Source organism: Melopsittacus undulatus, chromosome 1, assembly GCF_012275295.1.
Source record: "Melopsittacus undulatus isolate bMelUnd1 chromosome 1, bMelUnd1.mat.Z, whole genome shotgun sequence".
Classification (NCBI taxonomy): Eukaryota; Metazoa; Chordata; class Aves; order Psittaciformes; family Psittaculidae; genus Melopsittacus; species Melopsittacus undulatus.
In genome coordinates, this window is record NC_047527.1 from 46,945,520 (window position 1) to 46,969,156 (window position 23,637).

General features: G+C 40.2%; 1 protein-coding gene across 1 annotated transcript in view; it reads right to left on the reverse strand.

The window, feature by feature from the left end:
• TAF4B (TATA-box binding protein associated factor 4b) overlaps nt 1-23,637 on the reverse strand; it is a 71,957-nt gene that overhangs the window by 4,516 nt on the left and 43,804 nt on the right. Inside the window, exons 12-14 of the mRNA XM_034060240.1 lie at nt 21,317-21,442; nt 20,203-20,259; nt 8,281-8,400 (exon numbers count right to left, since the gene is read on the reverse strand). Coding sequence (XP_033916131.1) covers nt 8,281-8,400; nt 20,203-20,259; nt 21,317-21,442 — 303 coding nt within the window. The remainder of the gene's footprint in view (nt 1-8,280; nt 8,401-20,202; nt 20,260-21,316; nt 21,443-23,637) is intronic.

The following is a 23,637-nucleotide window of genomic DNA, read 5'->3' on the forward strand; positions in this document are numbered from 1 at the left end:
GCCTGCACTCCCCCTTCTGCAACATCTAATTATTAGTGCCTTAATTAGCAACTGATGTCAGCCATATCCTGAAGTTCCTAACTTCCACTGAACCCCCAGCACCCTGCTTTCCTTCTGAAAGAGAAATGACAGAGACATGTAGCTCAGGAAGGGCAACTACCAGCACAGATACGACCAGTCAACCTGGGTACCAACAGCTGATAGATCCTGTTCACATGCCAGGTAAGGTGCTTATGGCAATGGCACTGGAAACCACCCTTCATAGCAACAGGAACACCAGCTGGCTTAAAACAGTCCCAGGAAGCCACAACAGTAGCAGTCCTGCTTTCAGCCTATCCTCAGAGTCAAGCCAAACCAGCAACTTTTCCAAAGCAATGTGCTGTCTCTCTTTCTTCATCCTTAGAGCCTCTTATACACAGCTGACAGCGATCAGTTGCTCTCACTTATCTGGGCAGAATACACTGTGGAGCTCCTGTTGTAGTCCCATGCCTGTTGTGAAGCTAGTTTTGTTGAGAAGTTGCTCTTGAAACCTGTTTTAAGATCTCTAGAGCTCTCTCCAGTGGCTGGACTGAGAATTAAATACCAACTCTGAAAAGGCAAGAGCCAAGTTGGTACAGAGCCACAGATTACACCAAGGCTCTTAATTTACCCGAGCTACCATCACCACCTTATTCCTAGTCTCTGAGGTATCTGGAGTACGTGACCTACAAGTCTGCATCACAAATATTGACATGGATATCAAAGTTGCACAGAGCTACTCTACAGGCCTTGAAACAAAGTTCAGAGGGGTCAGCAGACAACTTCCCTCCCATCAAGTTCAGGTGAGGCTCACTGAGCTGTTCCTGGCTCCCTTCTCAAATTCAGTGGCTTCACACCAATCAGTTGTAAAACTTTAAACTCTTGAGAGGGGGACACTTTAAGGCAGCAAAGTGCTCAGTCAGAAGTCAAGCCAAGAGTTCTCATTTCAGCTTCAGGTGTGGCACAAACATATTCCAGTCCCAGAGTTAAGATCCTAAGAGAGCAAACTGTCACTGCAGCTCTGCCGCACATTATAAAGAACACCACCAGCAGAAGGAAGCAAAGTCACTAGAGTTTTCAATGACATCTCCAAACACTGAAATATCACAGCTGCATGCAGCAGAGACATTGTCAGAAGGTGGTAAGAGCATCTAGCAAGTCAGAGCCAAAAGCATCCAGGTTCAACCCCCAGCTCTGTCACCTGTGGTCACACTGAGGTTGGTGGTGTCTAGTGTACCCTGTATGGCAGTTTCTCAACTGTAAAAGACAGGACACATTCCTGTCTCACAGAAGGAAAAAAGGTTAAAAATCATTAACACACTGTGGAGCACAAAAACACTTTCCTGGGTCTCCCTCAGCAGCAAGGGGGAAAAAAGAGACCCTGTCAGAATTGTGACAGTTTTGCTCGTACAAATAAGTGCTTAATTTAAGCCTGAGAAAACAAAGTGAAAGAAGTTGATAATACTTTGGTTACAAGCCAGCCTACTGATGCTCCCTTTTCTAACAAACCTTAGCCTAACAGAAACACTCTCACATTCACAATACTAAATATCACACTGCTCAATATTTACATGATTCTTTTTTAAAAATAAAGTTGGATGTGTTAAATGGTTGGGATTTGGGAGAGCTGGGTTTTTTTTAACCTTATAGACTATTAAGGTAGATCAATCCAATGACTGAAAGGCTTCAGATCTTTTTCTAGGCTGCTTCTCATGGTGCTGAAAACAAACATGTATATTTATGATGTTATCTGCAGCACAAAGCTGTCAGATCTATGTAATAGAGAACTCTATTCAACTACACATTTTTCCTCAGATTTCATTGCAACATTCCTACAAGTCCTTTCAAAAGTAGGCAACAACATGTTTTACATATTGAAACAAATTACTGTGAATGTAACGTCAGTTTATTCACTATTATGCCCAAGATTCATGTACGCATGTCACTTTGTATGGGTACATCAGATGCTTAATCTGTACCTGGAGGTAATGAGTACTATACAAATATGTCATGTTAGTTAATAGACAATTATTAAGCTGAAATTTTCTGGCTCTTTGCCACTTCATTTTAAGCAATGTATTGTCAACTAAATTATAAATCTCTTGACCCTTCACATGTCATCAACATTTGCACGTTACCAATATGCTCAGCCTAAAGCTACAATGCAATTAGTCATTTAAATTGCAGATATCTTTCACACGTAAGAAGAATTAAGTTCATCCCTAGCACAGAGAAGGCACAATATGGGCCAAAGAACTGTATTTCTGAAGTGTGTGAATGGCAGATGAGAATAATTTTGCCTATTTACATGGGGAAAATTCACATCAATTGTATGGCCTAGACTGACAGTAACCAGGAAAATCAGCACTGAAACTGAAACTCTCTAGCTGACAGGGCTGTACTTTGTACTTAGATAAGCACATATCTATGTGCTTATCTTGCAGTAGATATAAAGATTCTGAAGACTTATTTTATAATTGCAGTAACACTTTCAGCTCCCCTCTTTCCCCAAGGTATGATCCCACTGTAGACACTTCCATTGTCTGGTAGCTTAAATAAGAAACAGAAACTGAAATCAAGAGTCTGCATATGTTAAGCCTAAGCAAAGAACCTTCCTCCTCCCCCCCACCCCTTCCCCACACCAACACTGCCCTCCTGTACTGCTTCAGACCTATAGACCATGTGGTTGTAGAGACACAAACTCGGAGAAATCCCTCCAGTATAGAACAGATTTTGTAACCTGGCTCTGAACACCTACTTACATGCAAGTCAATCTAGGTCCAATTTAAAGTGATTGCTTTTAACTTCATTTTCTGCAGCTTTTAAGAAATTATTTTAGCAGACTATCACATACCACTGCCAAGCACCACCAGCCAGCAGCCTCCCTGCACCTTCTGGATATACAGGGAACAGCAAACTTATCATGATTCACTACAGAGACTTCTGCATTTAACTCACATTTAGACACAATCACAACCTTAACAATGCTGAAGTTGATGAATTGTGCTAGTGGGTTCTCTCATCAGAAGAGCTTATGGCCAAAAAGGTGGCAGTAATTTCTACAGCTACTGTTTTTAAGAGTGTAAAGCCACATAACCTTTAACTATCACACATCTCTCCTGAAAACGTCAAAAAACCCGAACGCGATTTGATTGTCACACAGTGGGGAAAAAAAGGCCAAAACAACCTCTCTTCTCCAATCATAAAGCAGAGTTGGGGTTTTCTTTCATTCTGCAGAAAAGGGCTTGCTGCTCAGAGGTTTAATACCTCCTAGGTCAGCCTAGAGAGCGTTTCTAAAGCTTAAACAAGCACCATATACAGAATACATTTAATCAGCATGCATTCCAACATCCCGAGCTGTAAAGCAAGGCAGTTAAGTTTAAGTTCTACTAACAATGATCAGATGTGGCAGAGACCTAGCCCTAGAAGAGATCTGGAGAGTTATTTTCTCCACTCACAATCAATATTTAAAATGGAACAATGACCAGTGTGGTAAGCAAGACATTCCTCCCATTTATTGACAAACTTCTTCCCAGAAGAATACAAGCTTATTTGTGAACTGCTGTGTTAGATCACCCTGGAAGTATCACATTCTTTTAAGTACGTTGACCAGAAGTAGAATTTTGACAAAAAGACGGTACTTGAATGGCTCTGTACTGACCTGAGGATGTCAGCTGCACCATTTGCTTCTGCAGCAGCTACTTGCAGTAGCTTAAGTTTCTACAGCGGAGCTAGACTACAGGTGGCAAGGCAAAACCCACACTTCATAACAGCAGCCAGTCTTGGCAATGGACAGAACAGCTACAAACAGTGTCTGTGAGGAAGAAATTTCCTTTGAAACTGGATCAGGGGAAAGAAAGAATATTTAACTCAAGATTTACCCCTGAGTCAGTCAATGTGACCAACATGGAAGAAGGACACACCAACAGCAGCACTTCAAGGCAAGACAGACTGCACCACTTCCAAGTAGTTAATGTAAAAATTACACAAAAGTGCAGGCATTCAACTGAGTTTTCCTGTATAAAGCAGAATGATGGTCCCACCAGTCTTCAGAAGCTGGCCATAAGACCAACAGCCAAGTCTCCTAGCCATATATAGGCTTTTTCCTCTCCCTGCTGCATGACAACACACAAATATACAGCTCTCAGTTCCAGGCCAAAGACTACCTTGGCCCCAGAACACCTTTGGATAAAAGCAAAGAAAGTTTAAGGGCTCAGAACTGCAGCCTGTTTCTCACAGAAATAAGCTTTAAATGTCTGCAAGGGTTTTCAAACTTCTAAGACTCCACAGTTACAGTGGGAATGAGACAAAGCTGTTTCCAAAGCAGCTTTGTCATCAGAAAAGCAATAAAACTTAATCCAAAAATATCTTTGGCTATTTGTCAGCATTGGAAACATTATGGGGCATGTTACCAACCAATAAAGACTATGAGACAGAACACAGAACTGGGAAAATGAGTCTGTGGCTTCAAGTTTACTTTTTTCTGATTTGTTTTAGAAGTGTTCTCCCTTCTCAAGATGAGTTATTTTTCAGTTCTTCCCACCCTTTAATTTATTGCTGTTCACCACATGCCGCCAAATGGTGGGAGGGAGGGAGAAGAGGTGGGTTACAAATACACAAACCCGAAAATGCACATGAATCAAATCCAAAGGCCTCTCCCCCTCACTGTATCCAAAAGTGTCCAGAGGGACCACAGTGAGAGAGATGAAGATATCACCACCTCTGGAATACAAGTAGAAGCAATTAACACATTTTCACAATACAGAGATTTTCTTACCAGGGCTTTCTCAAATTGCTCTTTCTGAACAATACCATTCAAATGTTAAGTTGCAGTGAAAAGAACAAGCAGAACTACCCAAACAAGTGTTTCCAACAAGAAGGAGAAAAAAGCTCCCATTATACTAATGCCTTTTTCTTTTTTAATTAGGCCTAGAGCATTAGCCTTTTTTTTCCCTTCCATGAACACCATGGATTTGCCCCTACTGCTTCTTCAAGTTTAGGGATACATAAGCAGTAATCATGGCAAGATAGAGTGCACCCTTTTTATATGCTTTTAGGTCCAAATTAGTTGACAGACTCCTTGGGGCAAGAACCTGTTTATTTGTTACCTGCCACACTATGAAGTGATGTGGCTGCTGATAAGCAGGCTTCTAGCTGTAAAGCAAATGCTTGTGTCACCATATGTGCTAGTTCCAAAATTAAAATAATCCATAACAGGTCTCCCTAAAAGACCAAGTACAGAAAGCAGAATTTCAAATAACAAGATTAAATGAACGTGCAGGAATCAGGCATTCAACTACCACAGGAAAAAGACTTTCCAGACAAGATGCAAAGTCAGGTAGCACAGTTCAGAGAAACAGATACCTAGGGCTGAAAAACCATCCCAATTAAGCACAGATACTTGCCTGTGGAGAAAGGAAACATGGTATGCTAACAAAATGCCCTTCACACTGAAACAGAAGGCAGCAAATCCATACCAACACAGTCTGCTAAGCTGCTCTCTTCCAGTACCCATTACATTTTGGTACTGAATAATGAAAGGCAAATAGGTAACAAATTTGCTTACAGAGTTTCACTTTTTTTAATACATACTACAACTGATTATTTCTTCCCTGGCTCCTGAAATACCTTACGGCTTCTTTTTACATCAATAATGACTTGAAACAATGTCTTTCCTTTAATTATTGCAGTAGGCAACAGTAAGAAGAGGCTGAACAGAGTCAACTTTGCTCTAATATGCATACCAATAAGAAATACAAGCATTGTACAAAGAACATTATCCAAGGAAAGTTGAAGTCTTGAGTTAAAAAACTTAATGCGGTTAGCACCAGTGATATCATTCAATACTGTCAGAAGATCACCCATATCCACGAATAACTTCTTCCATCATTCCTGTCTACCAAGATATCAGGCTTAAAAAAAAAGGTCACAGGAGTATTATGCAGAGATTTACTCCTTGCCATTGCAGTCAGAAAGTTCTGACATTTAAGATTACTTGAGAGTAAAGCTGTCTCTATTTGCAATTTGAAATGAGAAAGTACATCCTGCCTCTTTAAATTATTCTCAGACAGGTTGCCCAAAAAGATGATTTTAAAGATGCCCAAATGTGCATCAGCCTAAGGCCATATTGTACTTGCTTTCAGTTTCAAAGACCTCCTTTCATCTTTGAAGAATGGAATGTTGTTTACTGCTTAGGATGTTTTGCCATGTTATCATGAATGTATTACAAATGTTCTGCTTCTTGAATTAGAGTGTTTGTCAAAACCATTCTTTATTCTACATGAGAAGTCTTAAGCCCTTTATAAATCCTTCCCAGATATATTTGGACACTTAAACATCTAAATCTAAACATCCCTCCCAAGTTTGCTATCCTGCATCATTTCACAAAAAAGAGAAGAAGGTCTGCAGAGAATTGCTTTCTGGTAGCATGAAGCCTACGTACTAGGTACTGGAAGAATGCAAGATTGCAAGTGAGAAAAGTAGTTTCAGTGGCAGAATTGCTTCCACCTACTGCCCTTACAACTCAGTCTAATAAAGCAACCTATATGAGAAGCATCTTAAAATACAGCAGGTAAATTTGTGACAATGAAATACTGCCAAGGCTTATGGTCAGTTTGAGGCACGTTATGTCTGTGCTCTTTTAAACTGGCAATGTAAATAATGGATCACCACCTTTTAATAGCAACACTGTTATCTGTCTCATTCTGGCACAATCTTATGAAGCTTTTAATAACCCAGACACACCGCAGACGATGAGAAATAACTGAAAAGCACCTAACAGGCAGACTTGTTAAATATTCAGAAACAAATCCGGCAATAATTATAGAAAACCACTACGAAGAACAGGAATAGTTACTCGATAGAAGCTCGGGGGAAGAGGAGAAAAGGATGGGGAAAGCCATTCTTGTGCTAGACTCATTTTTTCAAGTTTTTCCAGTGGTATTATAAAAAAGTAACTATACCTTCAGCTTGATGTGAAAGTACATTTAAAAACTTCAAAGAAATGAAGAATAGCTGCTCAAAAGCTGGGAACACTGCTTTCTGCGGCTTGTTAGGTACAGATTCCTTCACTTGCAGTAAATGAAGTATTCAAGGAGCTAACTGTGTCTCCATGTCAGGAAGAAAAATAAAAATCAGAAAAACAAGTCTACCCTGGCTCCTTAGGTCTCTTGTCACAGTCCAGGCTGAGGGAAAACCTACAGGACAGATGCCACCATTGTCTCAGTTACACTGCAAATAACTGAGCTTTATACAAGGTCCTTCTAGGCTACGATATGCAAAAACGCTGGAGTGCGTTCAATCCTAGCATCTATTTTAGCTTCCTAAGCCACAACAATGAAAAAGACTTAATGAAAAAGACATAAGGTTTATCAGAAAGGACAACTTTACTACCACTTCTTCCACATGAGAGTTACTTTCCAGGCTTCTGCTCACTGTGCTTGGGTCAGCCGCCAACCAGTCATCCACTTGAGCAATATTAAGGCTTTATGAGAAAAAGGGGCAAAACTAGCAATAGCACTTGAATGGCAGCCTGCAATACACGTTCTCTGTCTCCAGCGAAGATTATGGCCTCTTAACAGAAGCAGGCTGTTAGTCTCCTCGGAAAGAACTTCTACAGTCCCACAGGTTTCCCAGGTCCCAGAAACTTAATCTTCAACACAACATTGTGAGATTTGTTCAGACAAAGATTTGCTAAAAGCACCTTCAAGGCAATTTTAAAACGCACCATGAGCCAGAAAAGATTATCTGTCTTACTGCAGGAACTGAATGGCCTAGCTTTATTTATTTATTGGTTGATGGGGGGATCTAGCCAAGGTGAACTCACAGGTCACTTGAACAGAATGCCTATGCACTATTCGCAGACGAAAGTCCACAGCCAAATGCGAAAGCAAGAGCCATTTCAAAAGCCACCCAAAACAGCCATCGTGAGCAAAACCGAGGGGCCACAGCAACTAGCTGCTGTGAGAGGTCACCACAGCTTTGTTACCCTCCCATGCAGGTGGAAGTTACTGAGCCATCATTTCATTCAGTCCTTTACACAGTGCTCTTATCCACAGTTCTTCCTATACACACAAGTAAACATCCCCATCAAATTTACCAGAAACAATCCTTTCAAGCATCTAACACACAGACTAGTTTTCTTATAGTATGTAACCAGAATTTTGTGTAAGAGAAACCTCACTTCTTCCCACAAGGAAAGATAAAAATAATTCAGTATGAAGATTCAACACCATGCAAGTAACTGTAAAGCCATCTACATACCTCCAGCCCAGATCCAACGTTTGCTGAATCCAGGGGTCTTTTCTTCCTTGATCCAATGGCTGCCAAAGCTGTGAGGTTGGCTTCTCTTTTTTGTATTTGTGCTAACTCCAACTGTTGCATCTAATTTTAAAAGAAAACATCTACATTAATTATGACACACAGTATTGTAAAGGTCTTGTTCTCTTTATGGCAACTTCAGACAGCTTTGCAGCCCCTACTGAAGGAATGTATCTCACAGGATCTTCTCCTGTCTTTCCAGACACTTTTGACAAATTCCAGTACTCAGTCATGCTCAGAGCCTTGAAATGCTAGTGACCCTATAGGTAGCACTGGGTAAGTAACTCTTTTCATGGAGTCTGCATTGCGGTATCAACGCAGCCTTAACAGGAGCCTTGCTGCCGGTTCCTCAGCTCATAAGTTTTGCCATTTCTGATTAATAGAAAACATTGATCAGAACTGGTTTGAGGCCAGAACAGTCTTAAAATTTGAAGTTACCGAGTTCTTTGAACTGGGCATATTCTTAATTCAAAATCTCAATTCATGACTGCACAAGCAAGACACTCAATTTCTTCATGCTGTATTACCTGAGCCCAGCACCCAATGTTGCCATTTTGAAGCATCTTATAATCAAGTGAACAGGATGCTGTCAGCTCACTTTTTCTCTTTTCTCGGAACACATTTGAATGTTTAGGCATACCTGAAGCAAGTTAGAAATACACTGCATGCATCTACTCTCACTCATCTCCAAAAGCTGTTCAATACACAAAATCTTTAGAAAGAACCCTTCAGGTAAACTTGGGATGGGAGAAAACCCCATAGTCAAGAGGATTAAGGAGAAAAAAAAAATTATGTCTGAATTCCAGGTACATACTCCTTCATTCCATTTTATAACTATAGATACCAGCTGCCTTAGCACTCAAACTAGTCAAGTCTGCTAATAGATTTAGTAGCTTGGATTGGCCATTTTAGTAATGCAACCACACTGCTTTGAGATCTGCTAGCTGTCCCACTTGGAACATGGGTGGAAGGCAATGCTCTCTTCTCTGTAGAGAAGGAAGCTTTTCTGTTTACTCTGGTTGAGGTTGTCCTTAAACATAAACTTCTGGGTTTGATGCTAACCCTTAGGTGATCTGACATACAACTAGAGAGCTCCCTAGCCCATGCTCATGTTTCAGTTGCAAAAACAACACTATTTGCAAGTCAGCTTTGATCACACTACGTAGGCTTTTACTTACAGAAATGCAGTAGCACTTTTTCAGTGCTAGATACCACATTCACTTACCAGACAACCTATTCTTACTTTTGTGTGTTCAGTGAAATCACGTATAACCTTATTTATCAGAACTGATTCTATTCTGAGTGGGGGTTTGTTTGGCTTTGTTTCAAAGCATATAGTATTGCTTTCAATAATATTTTAGAGACTGTAAGGTTTTATGTCTGTGAAACTTGGGAACTTCCGGCATTCCGTAATTATCTGAGGCTACCTCCAGCCAGCTTACTTGCATAAAATGCAAGTCAGGAAGACACTGAAAACAATCAGGGATGGGGGAAAACAAGATTACATCCAAAGTAGTAACCCAAAGTTTCACAAACTGTGTGAAATGCTGAGGCTTAGGAACTATTTCATGTGACGTCTTCATCATTCCCTGGGTTGATTTGGAACAGTAAAACACCAAGATTCTTTAGCAGAGGCATGTGCTGACTTCCAGTCCCAGCTACCCAGGCCTCCAACACCTGCAGCCACCCTGTAACTGGCTTACAGGCAGTTAAGGAGCATCCCTGTAGAAGTACCCCTTCCTACTAGCCATGTAGTTCAGTCATCACAGTAGCTGCATGTATACCACAGTTTCCTTGCCAAGAGGCATTACAACATGCCATGAACATGGCATTTGTCTGGGGCAAATTTCCAAAAGGCTACAGTGGCAAACGAAGCCAGAAGGGGGAAGATTATTTGCTTTACTTTTAAGAATCATTACACTTAAAATGAAGAGGACTTTTAAAACCATTTAACTTAAACCAAGAAAATGAAACAGAAACCTTTATTAGCCTAACCTTATGCTTTCATCCCTGGGAGTCATTAGAAAACATATCTTCCCTCTCCATCAACCCTATCAAACACATAAAACCAGCTCAGTGCAGTTAAATATGTCAAAAAGGGGTGGCTGCTGAACATTTGGTCACTGGCTTGAAGAGCACTGAAAGAAGACCCCATCACCTTTTTTTTACAGCTGATGTTCATGGGCAGCCATGGTTAAGACTAAGGACAAGGGACTTTTTAGAAGGGCAGGTTGTGACAGAACAAGGGGAAATGGCTTTAAACTGAAAGCTAGGAGATTTACATTAGGTATTAGGAAGAAATTTTTCACTAGGAAGCTGGTGATGCACTGGCACAGGTTGCCCAGAGAAGCTGTGGCTGGCACTGTTCAAGGCCAGGCTGGATAGAGCTTTGAGCAACCTGGACTAGTGAAAGGTATCCCGAAACTGGATGATCCTTAAGTTCCCTTCCAACCCAAAACATTTTGATTTCATGATAATACCAAGGGGTTTTGGGCTGGCAATCAGCACAAGGTACAGGGGACTGACTGTGTTGAATGCCTCTTGACAGAGTGGCAGAATGCTGCTCTGGCTAAGGACTGGGTAGTGCCCAGGCACCATCCCCATTTACCCCACACAATTCAAGCTGACAAAGCATGCTGTTGCCACAGACACCCTGCAGAAGCAAGCACTGCTGCTGAAGGGCAGTGCTGGCAGATAGCCAGACAGGATGACACTTGGTGAACAGTAAGGAAAAGATGAGCTTTCCAGAAACGGAACTGGTACACCTTTGACATGCGGTTCCAAGGACAATGCTGGAAATGGATGTCATCATCTGCTCCCCTCAGTACATTTTCAACCCTGCAAACCATCAGAGGATTTTTCAAATCAGAGAGAATCTCACCATGGTTTTGGAGCAAAAGGAAAAAAGAAATCAGTTTTGTTGCATTCTAGGCATCTCGGGGATTTTTCTGAGAACCTAATTAAGACAAATGAATTTAAACAATCTCCATAATGGAGTCAACAGATCCCCATTAAGCAATATGGGCAGACATCCAAATTACCATGCTGAAGCCAGCAAAAATAATTTTTTCCTCAAGTTTTGTTCCATTAAATAGTGTGAGATGAAATGTCCAAACATTGTGTGAGCAGTTAAAAGCACAGGATCAGAAGACAAGCAGATAACGTCAAGGGATACCCGAGGATACTGGCTGGCTAAATACTGCCAGATTTTCCTAAGCGAGTTTAGGAAAGAGTAAGAGGCAACTATGTGGAGTCAAATCTGTCTTTTAACAGTTTTGTAGCACACAAGTTAGGGCAGAAAGAGCACTGCGGCAAGTGAAAGACAGTAAAAGTAGTATATATACTTTATTAAAATATAACATAGAGAAGCTGCATCTAGTATTGTTTCCCTTCCAGGGGCCAGTTTTATTAATATTGGTGTCTCTGACTAAAATAGAATATAAATATAAACTGTCATACCCAGGTTTGTATCTTGAAACTGGATGATTTTTTTTTTCCCTTGAAGACAGAAGTGTGTAATGGCAACTCAGGAGGAGCAAGGGGAACTTGCACCATACATTAGACCCACAGACTACTAGGATTCCCCTCAATCCAACCTACTTGGATCTGCTGAAAGATGCTGCTATTCCACCACAACACAGGAGTCCAACACACGTTCTGTTCAAAATTCATTCCTCAAGATGGGCATTGAGAGGGGACAGTCTCCAGGCAAGAAGTAAATGAATATTCATGCTCCTTCTCCCCCCTTTATTATTTTTACATACACTAAGAATTGCAGTACAAGGAGTTTTAAAAAACTTGTGTATAAAGATCAAATTGCTATGAAAACGTCTCAGAACTTGTAAAATAGTCTTTGTTGCTGCTGGCCTTTTTAATAATAAAAATAGGGTTTAAAGTCTGGTCTTGCAGCAAGCTGGAATCTCTAGGGTGACACAATAACCGTTTTAGTTAATCTGACCTGCAGCACAAATCAAGAAATAAGGTATGATTTAAAGTCCTCCCTTATAGTGAAATGGCATTTGCAGCATGGCTGTAATCACACAAAATGAAAGGTTTTAAAATTGACCTCTCTGTTCTGTACTCAATCCTCTACTGAGAAAAATATTTCTTTTCCTGCTCACGGAAATTCTATCTCACTTATGTCTCATACTCCACATTTCAGAAAATGTGCAAAATCTATTTTTACTACTACACCAGTGACATTTTGGTGGCATTTTAATATTAAAAATTAAATTTCAAGTTGCACAAGAAGACAAGAAGTACTTCAGCTATGAGACGCTGAGACTTTCTTTTTAAAGCAATACTGCAAGTTAGTTTTACACTCTGCCTGTTAACAAAGTGCATGGTATGTGATTGTTCACATTATCAGAGCTCCATTAATTCAAGTCATAGAAATTTTGGAAGATTTTCCCTAAGCACTGTTTCCCTAACAGGAAAAATCCCTTCAACACAGCTGAAGTATTTGGTATAAGCTTTTGCAGAAAACAAAGCACATGAAACCTTTGCTCTCTAGATCCTCAAGAACAGTGTTATTGGGGAAGGTTTACCTTTAGAAAAAGACAGAGATAAGAAATTAAGCATCTGTATTAGCCAGGGCTCACAGAGCAGTAATAGGACTGGGGTTACAGAAAAACCAAGACAGAAGGCACTTGTCCAGCACAATGTTGGCAGACAACATACATCTGAAGAAATTCATACCATTGTCCACTTATACAGCAGCTTCAATACACAAAGTGCTAGGAAATAAATGAAGAGATTTTTTATCTTGACTTAAAATGCTAGGAATTTATACTTAAAAAAAATAGACTTGGAAATGCAATAACAAATAAATACAGCAATATGGATGTAAATGAGCTCAGAAGAAATGTCGGTAAGACAGATGGGGAACCTACACACCACAGTTCTTGACTTGGTTATAATTAATGTAAGGGAAAGACCAAGAAGTATATGTACAGGATACTGGGTTTAATATGAAGCAAAAGGTGCGGATGTCTCCTCATACGACATTGTAGGCTGATAAGAGAATGGGACAGATTAAATAAATATTTCAAGTAACAGAAGAACTGGCAGGAAAGGGAACCAGGGAAGGCTGAAGACAAGTTAACGTATGCCTAAGGGTTATGTGTGCTATCCACCAATAAGTACATCAGGAGTAATAAAAGCACTAAAGCAGATGAACAAGAATTTGTGTAAGACTTGCAGGGGCTAAAAAAGCAAGGAATATAGGCATACCAAAGAGGCAGAAGCTTTCTGCTTCGTTTCTGCTTCCCTATAAAAAAAAAACCAAAAAATTAATGAACATTAAAATTCAAAGTACGCCAAAGCAACTGTGACCAACCATCGACATGTATTTTTAATAGATTGCACCAGTGAAAAAGGAACCTGAACACCTACATGGGTCTTTACTATCACCCTTCACTGTAAATTTTAAAGAACTAAATACTGAGGTGCCTTTTAAGTGGGGCCACTTACGCCACTGAAATGACTTCTCTCTCTTCTTTCTCACCATTATTTTTTCTGACTAGCTTTTCCAAAGTTTCACTGGGGTTTCATTGTGTCCTCCATTTAGCGCTTTGAAAGTTTTCTGCTCTTCTCAGTTGCTTCTGCCTTCATTGTCTTTGGAAGAAAGCACTCCATTTTTTTTCAAATTCCCTTTAAGCACTTTATGGAACTTGTGACGAAAATGAAAAATAAACCTTAAAAATCTGTTTTCAATCCCAAGACTCTCGCACTGGTTGTCATTACTGCCTCCAGCCTCTACCTTTCCTGTACAAAACTTTCTGCCCTACAGGTTGAATGCAGCTGAATAGCAGACTTCTCATATGGGGGGCATTCTCTGAGGAAAACTGACATTTGAAAGCTGCATATTTAAACATTTACCATCCTCTCCTCTTGCCTATAATGCAATTTCTCTTCTCGCAATTGCTTCCTTTCAAACTGTTTTAATTAGCCATACAATTAGTTTCCACTGACTTTTCCCTCTGTTGTAATTTAGATTTAACGGCAGAAAGGCAGAATAGCATGCACTGGCTTAATATGTGGTCCTAACTTATAATAGGGCTGTATGTAATTCTGTAAATTTCTTTCAGATTAATATTCCACATATATGCTTCAGTGGCAGAACAGGCCCTATCATGGCTACGTTCCCCCAAGTTCAGGTGCCTTGCCTGCGTCGGAACTCAAGGGTGCAATAGGATGCTTTGGATAACAACAGTAAATTTCTCAAGGATAGTCATGAAGCAACCTAGCCATAGGGTCAGGGGGAAGGAAATCCTTCAGCTGATATTTCCTAACATATAAATAATTAACTCCCCATACAAATTTAAGGGAAAAAAATCCAGGGTGCGGTGACTTCCTGACTCCTTCTCCATTCTTGAATTTCCCAGGTGTGCAATGTTTGTTGCCTTTTACCAGTGTTCTGGTTTGTTTAACAATTACTGATGCATTTCTGCGTATTCTAGACCACCTGGAGCATGCCATGTGCAATCCCATCAGCTTGCCTTGCTTTGAGGACCAGGGAACTTCCAGGATATCCAGCATCTAGCAATGAGCTCTTTACACGTGTTTTCAAACACTGCCTAGGCTACTTTTGTTGCAAGACCAAGAAGGTGGCTGCAGCACGCCACCCGAAAGCAGTATATTCTGTAGTTTTTCTTTCAGATGCTATCACTTGTGAGATGGCTGCTCAGTGACTGTCAGCTGACCTGCATTATCACAATGGGACAGTGTCCAACCCTTGCAAGATATGACTTTAAAATCAAAGTTCTCCCAAACACATGGTATTGTGAATGATTTTTATCATCTGTAATATTGTGTATTCATTCACCCATGCTTGAGGTCTCAAAAATGTTTAAGACTCATCTTCCACCCACAGGTTTCTCCATCTCATCATGCAGTCCACCCAACACTTGTTCTTGGCACAGAACTCTCTGGCTCTCCATCTCTTTCATCATTTTGTCGTACTTTTAGTCCTAAAACTTCCTCTATTAGCAAGCTTCTAATCCAAGGCCATCCTTTCACCTCATTAGATGCCCATTATAGTCTCTCAGAGAAACTGAGAAAAGACTATTATTTGAAATCCAAGAACAGGCTTAATGGAGTTTTGAGGGAGCTTCTGGTTTTCATCAGATGAAAGACAGTTGCTACCATCTTCCAGATGGTTTTAGAGTATCTGATGCAGTATCTCAGCTGCTGTTTTCTTACACTCCTTCCAAACACCAATATGAATGCCACATAAACAGGGATTTGGTTCACTTTTTAGCTTGCTCGATAATCTAGCACTATATAGGATTTCCATCCCTGACCTTCTGCAAGACTCATAACACAAAATCTCTGATGACAGTCCTTTGTGATTTGTAGGGCTACACTGCAGGTAACAAAAGGTATGTTTGTTCAATAACCATGTCTGGGTTTTTTGCTTTCTTTTTTTCCTCAGAACATGCAGAAGCAGGTAATAAACACTAACAGAACAATAAAGATAATATAAATCAGATAATTAAGCAGAAGCTCTCAGGATGTCACTAAAGGCTCATAAAAAGCCAACCGATCACAATGAGATGTTATTTTGCTCACAGTATCTTCTTTGCTTTTTTGAGAGGCTGTGGTTAACGAGGGAGTTTCCTTTTCCCCTGCCACAAGAGTGGTCTTAAAGAATTTGAACCATTAAGTCCAGAAGACTAAATATAGAAGCAGCATAAGAGGTGTGGGGAGGAAAAAGGGAACAATCAGCTTGAAATCATGGGTTGGAAACAGTAGTGAGAGCAGCAAAGAATCAAGTTACTTGTTATCTGAGAATGAGAGAGGAAATAAGGGGAAGAGTTAGGATGGAGAGATGAAAATAGGCAAAAAGCCCAGATCATTTTTGAAAAAGATACTACAGACAACTAAATTTCAGTCATTATTATAGCAACCACAAACTCACTGGAATCATGCAGGCTTTTTATCTTATGTTTTTGATAGGGTTTGTTTTGCTGCTGCTGCAAAAAAAAAAACCCTCAGGTTTGCTATTTTCCTCCCAGCCAGTTGACACTAAAGGTATTGAATTTCCTCAGCACCTCATCTACTGCTGCCTTGTGACATCTGTGTCAAAACTATAACAGGGAAATGCACAAGTGCATCAAGCAGGCAGAAACAAGGATCTGTGCAGTCAATAAGTGAGCAGAGCTGCTTGAAAAGCAAGGAATGGGGCAGGTAAGTCTGCTGTCCATCAGGTGCTTGCTCCACATGCTCTCCCCCTTAATCCAGGATGTGGCTGCTCACCTCTGTCCAATGTAGATGCTGCAAGGTGCCACAAGGTAAGATCAGAGGAAGGTAGATACTACAGAATAAGCAAAGATGCTATCAGTATGATACCTGCCCAATCCCAAGCAGCAATCTTGCACACACATACAATCTGAAAGATTTGTCCAGGTTCAGCCTTAAGCTTCCTGAAGCTGTATTGCAAGCACACTCACTTTTGAAGGTAAGACAGAAGTACAAAAGATTAGGGTTTATATTTAGATTTACAGTACACACTGTTTAATACTGACATTTTCACAGGTCTTCTGGGATGCACTGTTCATATGGCATATTTGCACATTTGACAGTATCCTACACCTGGTCAATTTAAGTAAACTCATTTCAGAAAAGGCAAGAATCCAGAGAAAGTATAAATACAGCTACAAGAATTGCATCAAGACAACATATTCTTTGTAGCTGGAAGTATAGTTGAAAGTAGAAGAAGAAATAACAGAAGGCACCTAAAACCGGTTACAGTTTAAAAGTACAAGTGTCAGGGACAATGCAAGGACTGTATCCTCTCAGCTTGAAGTAACAGATAAGGCTGAATGAAAAGCAGGGGTCATTTACCCAGACTTCAGGAAGGTGTTGCACAAAGAGCAGACCCATGAGGTGAGAAAGGACAAAATTCTTGATTGCACAAAGGAGCAGCCTGGGGCAAGCCTTGCAGCTGCCTCAGAAGGAATGCACACTTTCCATAGGTATTAAAATCTGCTGAAACAGGTGAAAGGGGAAAGTAAATAAAGACTTAATTCATAGCAAGCTACACAGACTAAGAATATAGGAAAGTAAATGACTTGGCATAGGGGAAGTTCGAGGCAATAGGTCACGCAAAAAGGAATGAAAAGGTCACAGCAATTATGTATAGCCTTTTGGGTAAAAGAATCCACTGCAGAGTCTCTGGATATACTTCCAGCAATGTTAAGATGTTGCCTCCAGCTGCCGGATGACAGCACATCCTGGATTTGTAAGTATTCATTGTTAGGATGCACAGCCTGCATTTTGGGAAACTTCACTTTAGAACATGCTCCAGTGCCATTACCCCACACCCTCTCCCTTCCCCTGAGGCATCATCACCAACAGATAAAAGACAGCTTTAATGAAGGAAGGTGCATATTCATTGTTAAAGAACTATAAGCAGACAGTCAGATCAGGATTTCCAATGGATACTCAACCAGAGTTGCCTGGAAAGGATCTGATTTCAGCTGACAGTTATCTAAGATCCCAAGTTTGGTTTCTTAGGAACAGTCTATAATTACAATATGATAAGACAGACAGACAATGGTGAGCCATTTCAGGCTTTCATCCCAATATATTGTACTTCTGCATTACCAGTTTCAGCCTTGGGATATTTGTTGATTCTTATTTTGCTCTTATTCCAGCTCTACTTACATTTTTTAATGCAAATGTGTGTTGACCATCTATATCCAAACTGTCAATGAAGCGCCCAAACTAGCCAGCTACATTTGGGCTCACTTCCACTCAAGGTCGAGATGGTCTCAGAGATAAGAAAACACCCCTGGCACAGAAAGTGTGCTTCCCATGTGGCATGTGAAGCCTAGAGAAGTTCTGCTGCCTCATTCACAGAGAACAAAGCAGCAGGACAGAGGGCAGTACAATACCAACACAAAGATCTTTGTTGTCCAAGAGGCACATCTGCTGCTGCTTCTTTTGGTGAAGCAGTTGGAGACCATCACTCTGAGAGCAGCACAGCATGGAGAAATATGCAGTACAAGTGCGACAAAAGCTGTGTTAGTCTGGCACAAGATAAGATGCGCTGAAGGAGGTCAACTCAAGCACTTAGTAGAACACCAAGCGCTAAACTTAATACCTTCTCCACTCCATTAGCTCCTTCTCTGTATACCTATATGCCACTTTTTAAAAGAGATCAAAAAAAAAAAGACCCAGATCATATACCTAACTTCTGTCTGTCCTAAATATCCAAATCACTGAGTATTTTTCAAGATGATAGAATCATAGAAGGGTTAGGGTTGGAAAGGACCTTAAGATCATCTAGTTCCAACCCCCTACCTACACATTAGAGGAAAAGAGAAAAGAAGCTGCATGAATTAATTGCTTTGCAGTGTTGTATTAAAAGAATCTCTAGAAATGACCAAATGATACAGAGGTAAAGCCACCTACAAAACAAATTAGCATCACCAACTGAGTGTTGATATTGGTGGCACTAGCAGCAAACTAGGAAGGGCTTTAGGGCAACTCTGTACTCACAGATTGGAAGCATGAAGAAAGTTATAAGCAGAAAGAAAGAATTAAAAGAGAGATAATAAAGGAAGTTCCTTCTCTCCTCTTATTTTACAAATTTCTTTTACTGTGGTGCAAATCCAGAGCATTGATTCTAATACTATTTTACTGTATTTCCATTTGTTTTGCCTGGGCTCCTACATTAATCCAAACAATAAGGGCCTTTAAAGCATTCATAAATAACCTGCTGCTGCTGCTGGCACCTAGGAGCCAAGTGCAGCAATGTTAAGCAACAACGAATTTCATAGTTCAAGAGGCACAGTTAAGGAAAAAGGTTGCTCAGGAAATCACTCTCATTTAGCACAAAGATCCTTAAAAATTGCATGAAATCAGTCAAGTAACTATAGAAACCAATTTCTTCAGCTCTGTATCACACGTCTCACACCTCAATTGTCTTTATTATCGTCTGCTGTCAGATCCTTAATCAGAAATGTGAACAGGCTTGATGATTTATTCAGCAGGGAAAAGAATCTGTAGGTCAAGTGAAAAATTTCACACACACATACACATGCATACACATCTTCAACCTTAGGTACTTTCATTTCATTCTGTTCCCAGTAGCTCTGGGGGCAACTCCAGTGAGATCCAATATTAAGGCTCAATTAAAATAAGCTCCAATTAGTGGAGCTTTTTTCTCCCAGGCTAGAAAAGTCAGGAAATGGATATTGGGAAATGTAAAAAGTCAGCTACTGAGAGGAGGCTGCAGACATAAATGAACTTATTTGTTGATTTCTACAGTTGCTATGCAGAGGCCTCTGGGAGTAAAAGCTTAACCAGTCTAAGCTATAAACTAAAACCCCTGCAGCTAAACATGAACTGTGTGAAACAAGGGCTCCATTCCAGAACAGAAAACTGCTGGGCCCAGAAAATTAAAAGCCAGAGGCGTTTTCCATTTAAAACTAAATCCCAGTACCGCCTCCCAGCCAAAGAATTATAAGCAGTATCAGATTTACAAAACGAACAATTACCCTGGAAAAACGTAGCCTATTGTACAGTCCCAGATGCTAAATCTCAAAGTTTCTTTCTTTTTCCTTTTTTTTTTTTCTCTAATCCCACATTATATTCCTACCAAGTGAACTGCTGCAGTTTACAAAGGACCATTTCTAGACAGGACTGAAACTACAAAAATAAAATGTTAAGAAAGAGAGCTCATAATTCATTGACCTCATTTGAAGCACTGCCCTTGCCTGTGGCAGTTCCTGTCCTTCCCCAAGGCCTCTGCAAATGGTATGCAGCAGCAAAATAAACCCTGACCTAATTGCCAGGACAGGGCTGCCAACCTTCTCTCAACACACAAAGGCAAGCATGGTAACTGGAAAGTCCTACCTCTTTTGCTTTCTGCTTTAACCGCAGTTGCTCTGGATCCTCTTTATTGGAACGGCTCTACCAAAGGAAGAGGGGAAAAAATTGAACAGAAATTACTGGCATCCAAACACCATCGTATCCGTTAAATATTTAATAAATGACAATTTTCTCTGGTGATTGAAAGATTTAGCTCCAGGGGCGAATGCCTCAATCCAGACTGCCTTCCCTCCCCCTCCACACGCATACACGCACCCCCCTCCTCATCTGGGCCAGCTGCCTCTGCTCTAGCCTGAAGCAAGATTAAGCTGAAAATGATGCTAACACTGTCAGTCAGGTCCAGTCTAGGCATGATGTTGTTCATGTCAGCAGCAGACACTTAAAAAGGACAGGAAGTATAGGAAAGAAAGGGAGTCATACTCATGCAAGTACAACATGATTCTTTCAACTCAAGATTAGGCTACCACCCAAGGGGCTTCAGAATTCAGCTTGAAACAAAACAGAAACAAAAAAAAGGATCAAGTCACACCTGATGGAACAACATCTATGGATATTTTTTTTTTCTCTTCCTGTTCTTGAGAGGAGGGAAGGGGGAAGAAGGGTACTTTTACTGTACTAGCAGTGGCTACATCAGGGTTCACGGATGCTAGGGTACCAGCTCCAAGGACAGCTCCAAGACTAGCCTTCTGATCTCGACTACAGAAAATAAATACCCCTGGCAGGATGGTGGATCTCACCAGGCTCCAGCTTGGTGAGATAGTGAACCCATATTTTCAGTGCTCAGTATGTGATGGAGAATAACATACTGAACCAGAAGCAGAGACAGGAAGAACGTTTATGGCTATATGAATACTGCTTTTATTTCATTTTGACCAGCAGGAGTATCCTCCAAAGAAGAGTTCACACCACCACACATGTGAAAGAACTGCTTTGATTACTTTTTTTTGGGAATGTAAAAAGCTAAAATCCTTTTTTGTATAGCCTAAGCTGTCCTAAATACTACAGATTTCCTGTTACAGGGTTAATGGTTACTGCATTTAAAGCAGAAATAGGGAAACCTGAAATTGTTCACCAGTCTAAGTTTGCCAACCTAAAGAACAATACTATTTCCTTGGAAAGCAAGAAGTAAAGTTCTTACCTTTGCTGCTCGAAGCAACATTTCACGTTCCTCTTCATCCCTTCTCCGTTTTTCTAGGTGATCAAGCTCTTCAAGAAATCTCAGCTGTGCTTTGGTGTCACTAGATACGATGTAGCTATCACTCCCCTGGAAATAGAAGTTTGTTATAGACAACCAGGCTTTCATATACACCACTGGGGCTAATAAACCCAATGGGAACAATCTGACAAGAACAACACTATTTTTCAAAGCTAGCAAGTATAGGCTGTTTCTGAAAGACTTCAGGTGGTAGGCAGTCATTTACAAATCTCTCCACTGAAGTATGTTTCTTGGCATCTGCGATGACTAAGAGGTTACTGAACAAGTGACAACTAAGAGGTTACTGAACAAGTCTATACTGACAAGAATAAAGTCTTTTAGATTTAAAGCCTAAAATTTTGTTTTAAACAGTAGTTTCATACCCAGTAAACATACGTACAAGGCTGCCTTTTAGACAGGTTAAGAGGGGAAAAAAAACCCAATTGTGAAGCAACAGAGTATCATATCCTCTCCCCTTTAATAAAAGTGAAATTTGTCATTTGAGTGTTTGGCGTTGTAGTTACATACATAATCCAGAGTTTTAAGTAAGTATCACCTAGTATTTCCAAAAAATATGGTTTAGAACTAGTTACAATGAATCTTGTGGGTGTAGAAAGTGAGGTAAATTATATAGGATTTATTACAGCTTTAGTAATACGTATTTTTGCCTCGGTGGATGCTCTCAAGTTATTAGAATAGTTTATGTTGAAAGGTGACCTCTGGAAGTCATCTGGTCCAGCTCCTGTACAAAGCTGGGCTAGTGAATAATAATGACTAGTTCAAACAGTAACTGAACATGTATGCATCAAAACACAACTAAGATCCTTTTGGTCTAAAACCCAGCAATTAGTAGCTTGGTTTTCACACTATTTTTATCCTCACTGGAAAGCCTGAGTTTAGCTTTACTTTACCTATGAAAGATGACAAAGAAAGGAAAGATCTAAAACATGGTCAACTGGCAATGAAAAGCTTTTTTTTACTATTCAGCCTGTCTCTGGAAGAGCAATTTAAGCCATGTGTTGCCCAGAGTTCATTAGGCAAAACAAGGCAGGGAGCCCATTCTACATGAGACATGTCTGTGTCACCTGTCTGTACCACTCTTTAATGCATGTCTTAGAGTCATCTTATTTCCCTGTTACTTTATGAACTTGTCTGTTTCTGAGAAACTCATCCTTGAGCTTTTATCAGTCAAACACACTATGTATTTTCAGCAACTCTTCTTTCCACCCTACTCCAATTTCACTTTTTTAATGAAGCAACCTTGACACACAACTGTTCTGGAGCAAGCATACGATGTTTTACAGCTGTATTTCAGGCAAGGGTATATTTTAAGCTTATGGACTCTCAGTGACTTCAGATGCTAAATTTTTAGTTATTAAATACACTATACTCAGGCTTTTCTTCCCACAGTGATACACTTTTAAAAGCTGTAAGGAAAGTAAAAGTCTTCTTGCGGGGCACCATTGTCTCCTGATCTGAATTCTCACAACCCAGCCCAAAGAATGAAATCAATCCCTCCTCTGGTATTAAGTTTGGTCCTCTTCAATGAGCCGCCATGTTGTCACGTATCACCAATTGTGGCTCAGACCACATCATGTGTTGCAACCAAGGAGGCTTTCCAAAGAAGAGTCTGTGGCTCTGCAAAAAGTCCAAACAACCTTTTCCCCCCTCTTCTGTTCCTACTCACGATTTTTTTTCCCCATGGCTCCCCACAACACATACACTACTTTGACTCAGTCTCAGTACATTAGTACAATTTGTTTTGAAACAGCAGTTTATAATAATCCACCACCATGCCGCAATCCTTTTAAAGGGACAAAGACGAAAGCCGTATTACCAGAAGATTATTTTTTCCAAAGTTTAGAAGAATTTTGCTTTGGAATGCTCAAAGTCAGAGTCAGATTACATTTTTAAAGCCAAATCCAAGACCTTATGCCAATTAGATATGCAAGCCTCTCAACCAGAAGCACTCTACCATGTTCTTATATGGGATAAGAAATGGGTGCATCCGTAATAGTATTTCAGCTCATCAACAACTGTTTTAAGATACTTTATTTCAGGAATTTTTAGAAAACAAGCACCTATAGTTATATTTTGTCCAAAATAAACTTGTTATCTAAAATCATTTAGCACTGACTTACTTAGACAGAAAACATTATATACCCGTTCATAAATTGTAGCCATTATTGTTATGATGGAACAAGCTGGATTCACTTGTTCATGCAACAGTTTAATTTCCTTACATAAGGCCAAAGTGTCCCCAG